Source organism: Eptesicus fuscus, chromosome 1 (assembly GCF_027574615.1).
Source record: "Eptesicus fuscus isolate TK198812 chromosome 1, DD_ASM_mEF_20220401, whole genome shotgun sequence".
In the NCBI taxonomy this organism is placed as follows: Eukaryota; Metazoa; Chordata; class Mammalia; order Chiroptera; family Vespertilionidae; genus Eptesicus; species Eptesicus fuscus.
This window is the reverse complement of record NC_072473.1, coordinates 95704957-95718870: the sequence shown is the minus strand read 5'-3', so window position 1 is coordinate 95718870 and position 13914 is coordinate 95704957. Positions and strand designations below refer to the sequence as shown.

Below are 13914 nucleotides of genomic sequence, written 5' to 3'. Positions count from 1 at the left end.
GACAAAAAACTTGTTTGGAAAATTGTAATGTTGATCTGTTGTGTTTAAAGAAATATTCCAAATAGAAGTACAAGGCTCCTGTGCTGCATGCAGACTTTGTTGAGATGTATCTATATTGCCTTTGTGCCCCACTCAGCAAAACACTGACAGTTTTAAAGCATTTGCTTCATTAAATTAGAAAAACAGAGGGTCACATTTAACCAAAGTTGATGGCATCATGGTCATTGTTTCTATTAAACCAACAAGCTTGTTAAATAATTGTGTTTGCTTATTTGCAGCTGGCAGCCAGAGAGGCAGATTCCATTCCATGATGTGAGATTCCCACCACCTGTAGGTTATAATAAAGATATAAATGAAAGTGATGAAGTTGAGGTAAGTTTCCCATGTCATCAAGTTATTGAGCACTGAAGGAGCAGGAGCATTTAAATTCCCTGTGCCTTTTGTACTCCTTGTTTTTGACACTGTTTAAACTACCTTGAGAATTTTAGCAGTGATGGACATTTGTTTTTAATTTGAAACAATATATGATGCTTAAATGTGGCTGCCTGAGTAGCAATTTTGGGCCCATCTTTGAAAATCACCACTGATTTCCTTTGCCCACTAATACTTCTTTTCTTGCTTCCCTCAATCTCTGAATCTTTGGATCAGGAAAATTAGTTTTACAAAGGAAAAAAATCATAACTTCATAATAGAGCATCATCCTAGAATTTCTTTAAGTAGTAGTAAAAAGTAGTAGTAAATCATCCTGGTATATTTTTTCAAAGCCATGTATGCGTTTTAGTATATACGAATGTAGGTAAAACCTTTTTACAGGGCATGCTGTGAACCACCAGCTCATGTGCTATTTATGTCTTTGACCAAAAGGTGCTGTGGAGATGTAACACATTAACAGAAACATTGTGTTTGTGTTTTCTCTAGTTACAGAAAATTGGGGGGCATGGCTTAAGACACTTAGAGTCTGGTTATGTTATGATTGGTCTGTGTAGTATCCTCTCTTTCCTCATCTTTCACACACTCCATTTTAAGTTTCTTCTTTCTCCACAATGCCTTGTTAGTAGATGCCACTTTATGAGTATGTGTGTATTAAGGAAGCAGTTAAATAGACATTTGTACAGGTAAGGTAAAATATACTAGGTCTTTGAATTCTTATTTTTTGTACTAGGTACAGATGATGCAGTGAAACAGAAGAGTCCCTGCCTTTATGAGGTCACATTCTAGTGAGGATTGCTAACATGGCAGGTGTAAGTCCTAGGAAGAAAAAAAATTCAGGATAGAAGGTGATGTAGGGGTAGGAGTGCTCAGAGAAGGTCTCTGGATGTTCAGGTCTGTTCTTTTCTCTACAATTATAAATTAGAAATAGAATAAAGTACTATTTATTTCCCAAAAATGTACTCAGTACCTACTAGGTGTAAGAAACTGGACTTGGTTTTATGAGGGATCCCAGTAGAGAACTAAAAACTGTTTATACTTGAGGACCTTTAACTGTTCATTTTCCCTGGGAGACTACAAGCTTCCTGAAGGCATGAATCAGGACATTTGGTCTGTCTATATTGGGAGTTCTCATAACACTGTTTGGATCGATAAATGGGACTTTTTTTTTTTCCAAATGAATCACATGACAGGTGGTAACCAATGAGACCCTGTTGCTAGGGTGACCTCCCTATATTGCCTAACAATAATAACTGAGGTTACTCGTCTGGCTAGAGCAGAGTTTAAAGGGATTGATGGTGGCAAGAGGGGAAGGTAGGTTAAATTAAGTAGTATTTAGTCACTGTATTGTATTACCATTAACTTAAGTTATAAAAGGGAAGTAAGATACCAGGTCTTTTGGTCTGTCTATATCAGGAATGTTCTTAATAGTGAGGGATAGAGGTTTTTATTCCCCCTCCCCCAACTTAGTCACCTGACAGGTGGGGACCAATGGGACAATGTTGCCAGGGCAACCTCTTTGTTTTACATAATAATTACCAGGTTATTTCTCTGGGTAGGGCAAAGTTAATAGGAAGTCATGGAGGCAAGAGGGAAAGGTAGGTTTGGTTTAGTTGTATTTAGTCACCGTGTTGTATAACTATTACAATTATAGTTATAACTATTAACTTCAGTTGTAAAAGAAAGACAAGAGTTGGAGCTTTGAGTTGCTTGTTAGCCTTAGGCTCTGTGCTTCTTTCAGTTCTCTCCTCCCCACCCCCCTTGTCGTCCTCCCTGCTGCTGCTCCTGCTTCTGAGTATTTCTGTTTCTCTCCCCATGTATGCTGTATTGTCTCTTTTCCTATTAACCTTAATTTGTCTTCAAAAAAGGTTCCATGCTGGACATAGTAAGTGAACTTTGAAGTGGTCATGAGAGAAATTGATGTGAGAGTAAGAAGGTGGTATCCAGAGGATTGCCAGTGTGGAGTTGTCCATTTTAGTAGAGAGCAGATAGGAGAACAGAGAGTGACCAAGGATCTCTTCATTTAGTCCCTAGGAGACATGAATGCCAGGATGATATTTTCAGTGGGCTGTGAGTGGTCAGCGGCCTTATCCATTTAGTGACCATGCAGCCCTGCTAGCGACCCACAGGTTGAGAACCACTGCTGTAGAGCCTAAGACCATCGGAAAACACAGATATTTACATTACGACTCATTAATAGTAGCAAAATTACAGTTATGAAGTAGCAACGAAAATAATTTTATGGTTGGGGGTCACCACAACATGAACTCTATTAAAGGGTCGCGGCATTAGAAAGGTTGAGAACCACTGTTTTAGATAATTTTTTTAGCTTTCAAAGTATCTAAGGAAAGTATGCCCACGTTTATGGACAGTTAGCTTTTCCTGAGCATTCATATTCAGAGTACTAATTATTATTGAATTAGAACAGATAAGATAAATAGGAAAGCTCTTTTTACAGGGCTCTCTGAGGTAATCAGGCAGCTTCTGATTATGTATCTGTCTAGCTGTAGGTGTACAATCTGATTTAAGGATACAGGATATGGGTTCAAAAGACACATAGGGTCATTTTAAGAAATTTTCCTCAATGTCTGATAATCTATAAATTTCTGAGTGATGTTAATCATGAAATATTCTGTTGTAATTTTTGTGTAGGTTTATTCCAGAGCAAATGAAAAAGAACCTTGCTGTTGGTGGTTAGCTAAAGTGAGGATGATAAAGGGTGAGGTAGGAAAATGCATATTTAAAATTTTTTCTTATACTATTTCCCTTTTCTAAACCCAGGTACTACATTTTAGTCTGGATTTTTATTTTAAAGTAATAAGTAATGTGAGTCATTTTATTACAATATTTTCTGTATATGTTATGTTTCTTGTGTTTCAGTTAGTTGATCAAAAACAGTGTTTTTTGACTTCAAGAGAATTTAAAAATTGCTGAATAGGCAAAGCTTATGGTTCTTTCTATAAATACTATGACCAGGAATGAATTTTATTTATTTCTGTCAGTTTTATGTGATAGAATATGCAGCATGTGATGCTACGTACAATGAAATTGTCACAATTGAACGTCTACGATCAGTTAATCCCAACAAACCTGCCACAAAAGATACCTTCCATAAAATCAAACTGGATGTGCCAGAAGACTTACGACAAATGTAAGTTGATGGGCAAGAAACTCTGAGAATTTACAGGTGAAGTGCAATGAGTTTAAAAGAATATACATGTTAAAATCATAAAAATCAATTTTTAAGTTCAGTGAAAATGGTTTGTAAAATGTAGCGAAAAAAAACGTGCTTAGCTTTTTTAGTTATATAACTAAGCCGCATTGCACTTGTTTAAACTTACTTGGCTAGATACCTGGCTCATGTACATTTGTTTTCTAAAATAAACTAACTTTGTTAACAGACTTTTAAGGTTTTGAAACTGATTAATACAGATTGTCATAAGTCACAAATAAAATTCTAGACAATGAAAATTACTCCAGGTTTTTTTTTCCCTTTTAGCTAATATTTTCAGGTAAGTATGTAATAACTAGGGCTAATGAAGCTTCAAAAGGTCATCTCTTTATCTGGAGTAATGCTTAAAGACTTTTAGTTAAGAGATTCCTTTTTAAAAGATTGCATCAAAGGAATATAATGTTTTATTTGTACATGCTGTACTTTAAACATTAACTTGCAGTTCAAACTACACAGGAATCTTACATTTTGATTATAGAGATTGAATAGGGATGTACCTTTTTTTGCCTTCTGATTCATGTGCATTTCCTTCTCTTCCTTAAATTGGTCAGCAGTTTTACTTTAGGGAAAAAAAACAAAAAAACAAAGTTGGGTACCCTGTAGCTATTCCCAACAATTTTCAATAGTTAATTCAAGAAAATAACTTACTTATATATAACTGAAATGAAGAAGCCTGCAGAGGAATAATTGCTTCCTTAAATATGTCACCTTTAGTAATCTAATACCATCCGAAAACCCTTAAGAACATAACTTTGTTTTTTTCCTTTTTCTATATTCTCAAATGCTTGATTGAGCTGAGTATTGCTAAGGTGAACAGCAAAGGAACTAAACCTTTAAATTGATATAAGTATTTCTTGCATAAATCAAATTTAATATGAATCCACAATTCTAAGTGGAAATCTCTGCATATATTTATGCCAGTATTTGGTAATCACTCATTTTAACTTCACAATGGATATTTATTTTATTTTTAGGTGTGCCAAAGAATCAGCACATAAAGACTTTAAAAAGGCAGTTGGTGCCTTTTCTGTAACTTATGATCCAGAAACTTACCAGCTTGTCATTTTGGTGAGTGTTTTTGAGTTGTTTATTTTGGTGTATATCATTTGGGGCATTTGCTTTGATAATGTTGTTAATTTATATCTTTTAGTCTATCAATGAAGTCACCGCAAAACGAGCACACATGCTGATTGACATGCACTTTCGGAGTCTGCGCACTAAGCTGTCTCTGATACTGAGAAATGAAGAAGCCAGTAAACAGCTAGAGGTAGGTTGAATAATGAGAAACTAGTATGCATGCCTATCTTTCCTCACTACTATTAAAGAGATACACATATTCAGATAAGAAATTTTTGTTTTTCAACATGAGTCACTAATATGTTTGGGCTTCATTAATGTCATGCTAGAACTAAATATTAAATTTTGATAATATTTAAAGAGAGTGCTTATCCACAAGTTTTGGGTGTCATTTTAACTTAGTTCAGTCATCACTGAATATTTGAAAGAATTCATAGTATGTGTGGATCCAGATCATTAGGTCTTACAGACTCTGATCTCATTTTAGGTTGTAGGCGCCTATGTAAGATAAGTTGTAATTCCTTGACATTCTATAATTATTCAGTGTAATTTAATTACTGTACCAACAGTTTTTATAAATCCCTTTTTTCAGGTTGGGGGGTGAGGTGAGATGATGTAATTTTAATGTCATCCATCACTTCATCAAAGGGCTGTCTAGACCCCAGTATCTAGTGATAAGAAATATAAATGGCACTGTTTCTAGAATATATAAACCAATGTCCATTAATAAAAGTGAAGCTAATACAGTTTTCTGTGGAGATGTTATTTAATTTTTTTTAACTTAAAAAACATTGAGTCTAACAGACCCAGTGAGCTGGTTTTTATTTGGGAACATTTGATCTGATTCTTAATCACTATATTGTTGATGTCATTGGTTAACTAAGGCAGCCTTGCAAATAGGTTTTCAAAAGTTACCTTGGAAAATTGTCAACAAGCCTTTTCCTATTAACAAAAATATCTCAAATAGCATAGAGACCTTCAGTAACCTAAAAAGAACTTATGCTATGGGTGGGTGTTATTTTCTAAAATCTGTTAATTTCCAACATAAACTAATTTATAGGCCCCTGGTATACACTTGTCTCAATAGTTGAAAAGCATAATATTAATCAGTTATACATTTCCCATCAGAGTTCAAGGCAGCTTGCCTCAAGATTTCATGAACAGTTTATTGTACGAGAAGATCTGATGGGTCTAGCTATTGGTACTCATGGTGCTAATATTCAGCAAGCTAGAAAAGTACCTGGGGTCACCGCTATCGATCTAGATGAAGATACCTGCACATTTCATATTTATGGAGAGGTAAATATTTGACTAGTTCTTTTCTAAAACAAAATCCAATATTTCAGATGGTTCATCTTTTGGTTTAAATCTTTTTCCCCCTTTTATTAGGATCAGGATGCAGTTAAAAAGGCTAGAAGCTTTCTTGAATTTGCTGAAGATGTCATACAAGTTCCAAGGAACTTAGTGGGTGAGTCAGAAATTGCTGTTGAGCCCTGGCCACATGCTAAGTGATTAGAGCACTGGCCTTCACTAGGAAAGGTCATGGGTTGGATTCCCGGTCAAGGCTACATACCTGGATTGTAGGTTTGACCCCTTGCCCTCATTGGGGCACGTGTGGGAGGCAACCAATAGATGTGTGTCTCTCACGTGGATGTTTCTCTCCCTGTCCCTGTCCCTCCCTCCCTTTCTTTCTCTGCCCCCCCCCCCACTTCACTCTCTCTAAAAACCAATGGAAAAAATATCCTGTTGACATACTCTACAAAAACAAAATTTGGTAAATCATTTACACCAATAGAATTTCATTTTAACTCATTTAATTGAAATGTAATCTTTGAAATATGATATGTTGCTTCAATGTACAGAAAATATTAGGTAAATGTGATACTCCAAGATTACATTTCAGAAGGTGTACAAACGATACTGCTTTGTTTAGTTTAGTTCAAACCAATTAGTGCCAAGAAAGATACATTTTGCACAGCCTCTTCACTGTATATTTTACATATATTAAAATTAAGTATGTTTTTTCAAAATGAATGACATTTTTGGGGCTTTATAATTTGGAATAGATTCATATTTGATCCCTCTAATGAGGCTATAAAACAATAGCATTCTTAATTATCTCAGAGTTGAAAATCTTAATGTAGGTTTAAATCTAGTAAGTTTCAAAACTATAACTCCAAAGGTCTCTGGGGCTTTCTGCAACATCAATGGTAATTATATTTTTACTAGAGGTCCATAGGTTCTGTTACAAATAGCAAGGTATAGGCCGGTTTCCGTAGTGTAGTGGTGATCACGTTCGCCTAACAAATAGCAAGGTATCATTCTTTTTAATGATCGATTCCATTGTGAGTGAGTGAGTGTGTGTGTGTGTGTGTGTGTGTGTGTGTGTGTGTGTGTATTTAGCACATATTTATCCATTCATCTATCCATAGGCACCTAAGTTGCTTTCACATATTTTTTTAAATATATTTTTATTATTTCAGAGAGGAAGGGAGAGAAAGAGATAGAAACATCAATGATGAGAGAGAATCATTGATCAGCAGCCTCCTGCACACTGTCACTGGGGTTGGAGCCCAAAACCCGGGCATGTGCTCAAAACAAATTTTGGCTTCCAGTTTTTCCCATCCCTTCCTTAGATGAGATGGTGGGGCAAGCACATGATGAAGGTGGTCAGTGCAAGGGTGCTTTAGGTACTTTGTGAGAGCCCTTGGAGTTAGATGTAACTTACATGTAGATTTCTTGAATCAGTATTTCTTACATTTGTAATTTATGATGTTATGAAAGCAGTCACTTCTCAGTTAATGATATGACTGAATATTATAAAATGAGTGAAAGAATCGAGCGCTTGAAGGCTTTGGAGTTTTAACAGATGTATTGAATAGTACTTAATCTTAAACTGGTTTTGAGCCTTTTCATAGTGGTTCCGAGTTATTTTAAAGTGTGATTTCTTAATCTTTTACTCTGTGACTTATCCCTTCAACTTCTAATATACTGATATAATTTGTGAGTAATGCACAGGAGTAATATTCTATTAACACATTGGCCTAAAGAATGTGCACTTCTTTTAGATGTATGTGTAGCTGCTTAAGCTACTTTAAAATTTAGAGGATCTTTTATAAATGTGTCATAAAATTATAAAAATAGAGTTATATGCTGCATGTGACATTTTGGTCAACGACACTCCACGTATACTTCAGTGGTCTCATGAGATCATAATGGAACTAAAAAATTTTTGTTGCCTAGTGACACTGTAGGTATTCTGACATCATAGTGCAATGCATTACTCACATGTTTGTGGTGATGCTAGTGTAACCACACCTACTGTGCTGGCAGTCATATAAAAGTGTAGCACATACAATGATCTACAGTGCATATACTTGATAATGATAATAAATGACTTACTGGTTTATGTATTTTCTATCCTATGTTTTTTATCATTATTTTAGAGTGTACTCTTTCTACTTACAAGAAAAACATTTACTGTAAAAGTATACCGTGTTATGCCAGCAGCAGCCTCATACATCTGTTCACTGTCTCGATTGCATCATTTTCTCTTATGCTTTATTTAATTTCTTGTTGTTTTATTTAATAACATGCTATAGAGACTTATAGCATAGGGGCATTTGACTATAACATAGCCTAGATTTACAGTAGGCTATACCATCTAGGTTTGTGTAAGTGTACTTGCACAATGACAAAATTCCTCAGCTAAGCATTTCTAAGAACATATCCCCATTGTTAAGTGGTGTATGACTGTGTTTACCATGGGCAAAGAAGCAGATTTAAATCAGGTACAGATAGAATTGAAATTGTCAAGTAAATATGCAAATACATTTTTATTTATTTGTTAATACATTTATTTAAAATATATTTTTATTGATTTCAGAGAGAAAGGGAGAGGAAGCAAGAGAGAGAAAAACCTCAATGATGAGAGAGATTCATTGATCACCTGCCTCCTGCATGACCCCTCCTAGGGATCGAGCCTGGACCAAGAATCAAACTGTGACCTCCTAGTTCATAGGTCAACGCTCAACTACTGAGCCATGCCGGCTGGGCGCAAATATATTTTTACTAGAGGCCCGGTGCACGAGAATCGTGCACTGGGGGAGGGGGGTTTCCTCAGCCGGCCTGTGCCCTGTAGCAGTCTGGGGCTCTTGCAGTCTAGGCCCCCTCACTTCTTACTTCCCGCCTGCAGTCGGGGGATGTCCGACCGACAGCTTAGGCCTAAGCTGTCGGTCGGACATCCTTAGTGGTGCCACGGAGGCAGGAGAGGCTCCTGCCACCGCCGCTGTGCTCTCCAGCTGTGAGCCCGGCTTCTGGCTGAGCAGCACTCCCCCTGTGGGAGTACACTGACCACCAGGGGGCAGCTCCTGCATTGAGCAACTGCCCCCTTGTGGTTAGTGCACGTCATAGCAACTGGTCATTCTGCCGTTTAGTCGATTTGCATATTATGCTTTTATTATATAGGATTATCTATCCTTTACCTTAACTTTTAATTAGAACGTTGAAGAAAGACTGATATACACCACTGTACTAGCAAGTTTAAAGTGTACACTTTTGTGCAAAATAAGAACCTATCTTTGAAATGCTTTAAAAATTCAAAATTCTCCAATCAGTTTATGAGTATTAATCAATTGCAATACCTAGCCAATGGAATTTAAACAATGATAACCTAGTAAAATGGAAAGCCAAGTTTAACCCTCTTTTCATTTGAAGAGTCTCTGTTTTGGTCTTTCAGTTTTATATAAAACTAGAGGCCCAGTGCATGATTGAATCATGCACGTGTAGGGTCCCCTACATGCTTTCGCTTTCGATCACGGGGGAGCTGGGTGCCTGTCCGCTGGTGCACCAGGCCTTTCAGAAGCCTCAGGCGCAGCGGAGGCTTCTGAAAGGCCTGGTGCCTGATCGGACAGGCACTCAGCTCCCCCGCTTTTGATGGTCCGCGGTGGGACGTGAGCTCGCTGCCCCAGAGGCCCCTTCTGTGCCGCAGCACAGCCATGGCGCAGACGCTGAGCTCGAGCCGCCGCTGGTGACGCGAGCTCAGCGTCCCGCTGGCCCAATCGGCCACCCCGCCCACCCCGAGTCCCACCCCCCCGCGCCTCCTGGCCAATTGCGGGCATAGCGAAGGTACGGTCAATTTGCATATTTGTCTATTATTGGGTAGGACTAGAGGCCCTGTGCACGAAATTTGTGCACAGGGTGTGTGTGTGTCCCTCAGCCCAGCCTGCACCCTCTCCAATCTGGGACCCCTCGAGGGATGTCCGACTGCCCGTTTAGACTCTGTAGGATCGGGCCTAACTGCGCAGTCGGACATCCCTCTCACAATCCAGGACTGCTGGTTCCCAACCACTCGCCTGCCTGCCTGTCTGATTGCCCTTAACCGCTTCTGCCTGCCAGCCTAATCACCCCCTAACCACTCCCTTGCCAGCCTGATCGACACCTAACTACACCCCTGCACGCCTGGACGCCCCCAGTTGCCCTCCCCTGCCAGCCCGGTCACTCCTAACTGCCCTCCCATGCCAGCCTGGTCGCCTCAAACTGCCCTCCCCTGCCAGCCTGGTCGCCTCTACCTGTCCTCCCCTATAGGCCTGGTCACCCCCAACTGCCCTCCCCTGCAGGTTTGGTCACCCCCAACTTCCCTCCCCTGCAGGCCTGGTCCCCCACAACTGCCCTCCCCTGCAGGCCTGATTGCCCACATCTGCCCTCCCCTGCCAGCCTGGTCGCCCCCAACTGCCCTCTCCTGCAGGCCTGGTTCCCCCCAGCTGCCCTCCCCTGCCAGCCTGGTCTCCCCAACTGCTCTCCCCTGCCAGCCTGGTCGCCCCCAACTTCCCTCCTCTGCAGGCCTGGTCCCCCCCAACTGCCCTCGCTTGCAGGCCTGGGTCCCTCCAACTGCCTTCCCTTGCAGGCGTGGTCCCTCCCAACTGCCCTCCCCTGCCGGCCATCTTGTGGTGGCCATCTTGTGTCCACATGGGCGTGGCCATTTTTGACCACATGGGGGTGACAATCTCGTCTGTTGGAGTGATGGTCCTCTTTATTATATAGGACTAGAGGCCCAGTGCATGAAATTTGTGCACGGGGTGGGGAGTGTCCCTCAGCCCAGCCTGCACCTTCTCGCAATCCAGGACCCCTCAAATAGGGTCCCTAGGCTTGGCCGGTTATCAGGGCTTATTGGGGCTTTCCTTCCCCCCAGCTGCTGGCAGTTAGCCCCACCTCCACCTCTGCCACTGCTTGCCATCTGTGCGGTGCTTCCCCCCTCCTCCGCAACTGGCAGCCTCCCTCTGCTGGCGACAAGTGTGGAGTGTGATCGCTTGGCTGGCCTGGGCCTCCCTCTGTGGGGGCGATCAATCACGGGGCCCCTAGATCGATCTCCCTGCAGAGGGAGGCCCAGCCCACCCGGCACAGGCTCCGCAATCAATCACCGCACAGATGGTGGCCTGGGCCTCCCTCTTTGGGGCGATTGTGGAACCCCCCCTCCAGTTGATTGCCCCGCTGGCCGGTGGCCTGGGCATCCCTCTGCAGGGTAATAGATTGTGGAGCCCCCCCCATCGATCACTCCGTAGACGGTGGCCTGGGCCTCCCTTTGTGGGGTGATTATGGGGCGATTGCGGGGCCCCCAGCCAATCGCATCACACCTGCCTTGGCTGGCCTGGCACCAGTGCATGTCATAGCATGGTCGTCCGGAAGATCGTCCAGATGGTGGTTCTGTTCAGTCGTTAGGTCAATTTGCATATTATGCTTTTTTATTATAGACTAGAGGCCCAGTGCATGAAATTCATGCACGGGTAGGATCCCTAGTCCTGGCCAGTGATCAGGGCCGATTGGGGCCTTCTGGCTGCCAGCCGGGGCCTTCCTTCCCTGGCTGCCGGCTGGGGCCTTCCTTCATTCCGTGCCACCCCCTGGTGGTCAGAGCACATCATAGTGAGTGGTCGAACTCCTAAGGGAACACTTTGCATATTATCCTTTTATATATATAAATAATGCTATAGTTTACAGTGGAGTGTAAGTTATGTGTTCTTAAAGCCAAACATGAATTATTCATTTTTTAATTTAGGCAAAGTAATAGGAAAAAATGGAAAACTGATCCAGGAGATTGTGGACAAGTCAGGAGTTGTGAGGGTGAGAATTGAGGCTGAAAGTGAGAAAAATGTTCCACAAGAAGAGGTATGTTCTAATGCATATGTTTCTGGTTTATATAAGAAAAATAAAAGATTTTTATTATTTTATTTGAGATTAATTTAGAGGCCTCTGTGATATGCACATAATGTAGATGTACAAATTCTTGATTATCAGACATGCCAGTTAGTGGTATAGTTGTAGACATGGCCTCTGTTAATTTTCTAATGCTGTGACTTTGGATTAGTCATTTAATCCCTTTAGCCCTTATTTCTCAATCTTTAAAATGGGTTGTTGTAATTGTAAAAAAAAGTACAAAGCACTTTTCAAATATCATTTAATTTTACTGACTGAAACAAAATTGGGACACTTCTTAGGTTTTCTGGCTTTTATGTTTTGCCTTTATTATTTTGTGTGTATGTATAAATATTTGTGTTGGGGGTTGGGGAGGTGAGGGCATGCTCTTCTGTACAATGGTACTGTGTTTAAAATAAAATCTAAATTGCCATAATTTTCATATATTATCTAGTCTTCCTTTTGTGAAAGGTTCTTTTGGCTGAAATTAAATCTTTGGGGTTTTTTTATTGCATGATTTTTGCATTCTGTTTTGTTTACCAAAACTGTTTATAATGATTTATCTTCTTAAAATATCATTGATACAATAATGGAGCTAAATAAAGACTTAAAATTAGTTATTTTTTCTCTTTTTTGTTTTACCAAGGAAATAATGCCACCAAATTCCCTGCCTTCCAGTAGTAACTCAAGGGTTGGACCTACTCCCTCGGAAGAAAAAAAACATATAGATATAAAGGAAAACAGCGCTCATTTTTCTCAACCTAACAGTACAAAAGTACAGAGGGTAAGAAATATTTATCACGTTGAATTACATTAAAAAGTAATTTCTTCCACTCAGATGTTACAAATGGGTGTTTCGGGTATTTTCTCTGGTTAGGCTTATAAGCTACTCATGTATTTTTTTCAAATCTGATTTTTAGGTTATGAGATATTATAAACCAAAGTGATACCTACTTTTCATTTTATTCAGAGTTGCAAATCTTATGTTGTAAAGATAAAATGCAGGGTTGCATTTAATGGTCACATTTTTCTTTTGAGGGTGGACTTTAATTTTTCCATGTTGTCTCTTGAAATTTTGCAGGTTGTATTAGCTCAAAATGTACCGTCTGTTACACGCATTAGTTACTACTTAAAACCATATTTTAGAAACTGATTTTCAATATTTGAACTAACCTAACTGTTTAGAAATTAGTTTAAAAGTCCTACAGTGAAAGTCCTGCGTTCAGGCTTCTGTGTATCATTTGTTATAGTTAATGACATCACTTGCATTCCTTATACTGCTTTAGGTGTTAGTGATTTCATCAATTGTAGCAGGGGAATCCCAGAAACCTGAACTCAAGGCTTGGCAGGTAGGAAAACATTCCTTGAAAAATACATTTTAATTTTATATTTTAATGTTTATCCCCCTTGTTAAGAGAGACTACAAATGACCTTCAGGGTTGGAGGCTGGTGGAGGAGTGTTTGTGGGTACGTGAATTTATTGCCCTAGGGAGAAAGCTCAGATTTCTTCCTGTTGCTTATAAGGCTTTTCTTTCATGGTAACCTGTCCAATATCATTTGTTACAACTCCTCCCCCTTGCATTCTAGAGAGACTTAAAGCCATACTGAAGTATTTAGAGGTCTCTGAACAGTCATACTGAACATTCAGATGCATATGTTTTCTCCGCCTAGAGCACTCTTCTTCCTGCCACCATGCTTTGTCCTTACTCCTTATGCAGCTTTCTGTGTGTACTTGCCACAGGTCCCCTCCCCATGACTGGCTGAAGAGCTTTTCTCCCTTCCGTGCTCCAGTGAATGTGCTGCCCCTATTGTAGCACTCAGTACGTAGACATTTACTTGTCTACCTCCTCAGCCACATTGTGAGTTCCTTGAGTGCAGGGACTTCTACATAGCTCGTGAGAACTGTTTATGGGGAAAATGTGATTCACAAGAGATTCAAAGTAAAAATGCCGTTTTATAAAGAGAAATATAACCTCAAGTGCATTAGA

General features: G+C 40.0%; 1 protein-coding gene across 11 annotated transcripts in view; it reads left to right on the top strand.

The window, feature by feature from the left end:
- Positions 1–13914, top strand: part of FMR1 (fragile X messenger ribonucleoprotein 1) — a 40449-nt gene that overhangs the window by 15288 nt on the left and 11247 nt on the right. For 6 of the 11 annotated variants that reach the window (XM_028135845.2, XM_008159012.3, XM_028135843.2 and 3 more), the window contains exons 3-11: positions 279–372; positions 3082–3153; positions 3432–3580; positions 4636–4729; positions 4812–4928; positions 5867–6037; positions 6128–6206; positions 11790–11899; positions 12573–12710. In XM_028135845.2, the coding sequence (XP_027991646.1) occupies positions 279–372; positions 3082–3153; positions 3432–3580; positions 4636–4729; positions 4812–4928; positions 5867–6037; positions 6128–6206; positions 11790–11899; positions 12573–12710 (1024 nt within the window). Of the gene's footprint in view, positions 1–278; positions 373–1304; positions 1324–1725; positions 1744–2009; positions 2028–2270; positions 2315–3081; positions 3154–3431; positions 3581–4635; positions 4730–4811; positions 4929–5866; positions 6038–6127; positions 6207–11789; positions 11900–12572; positions 12711–13212; positions 13276–13914 lie in introns of those variants that run through there. The other 5 variants (XM_008159018.3, XM_054727244.1, XM_054727284.1 and 2 more) reach the window with 5 other exon arrangements.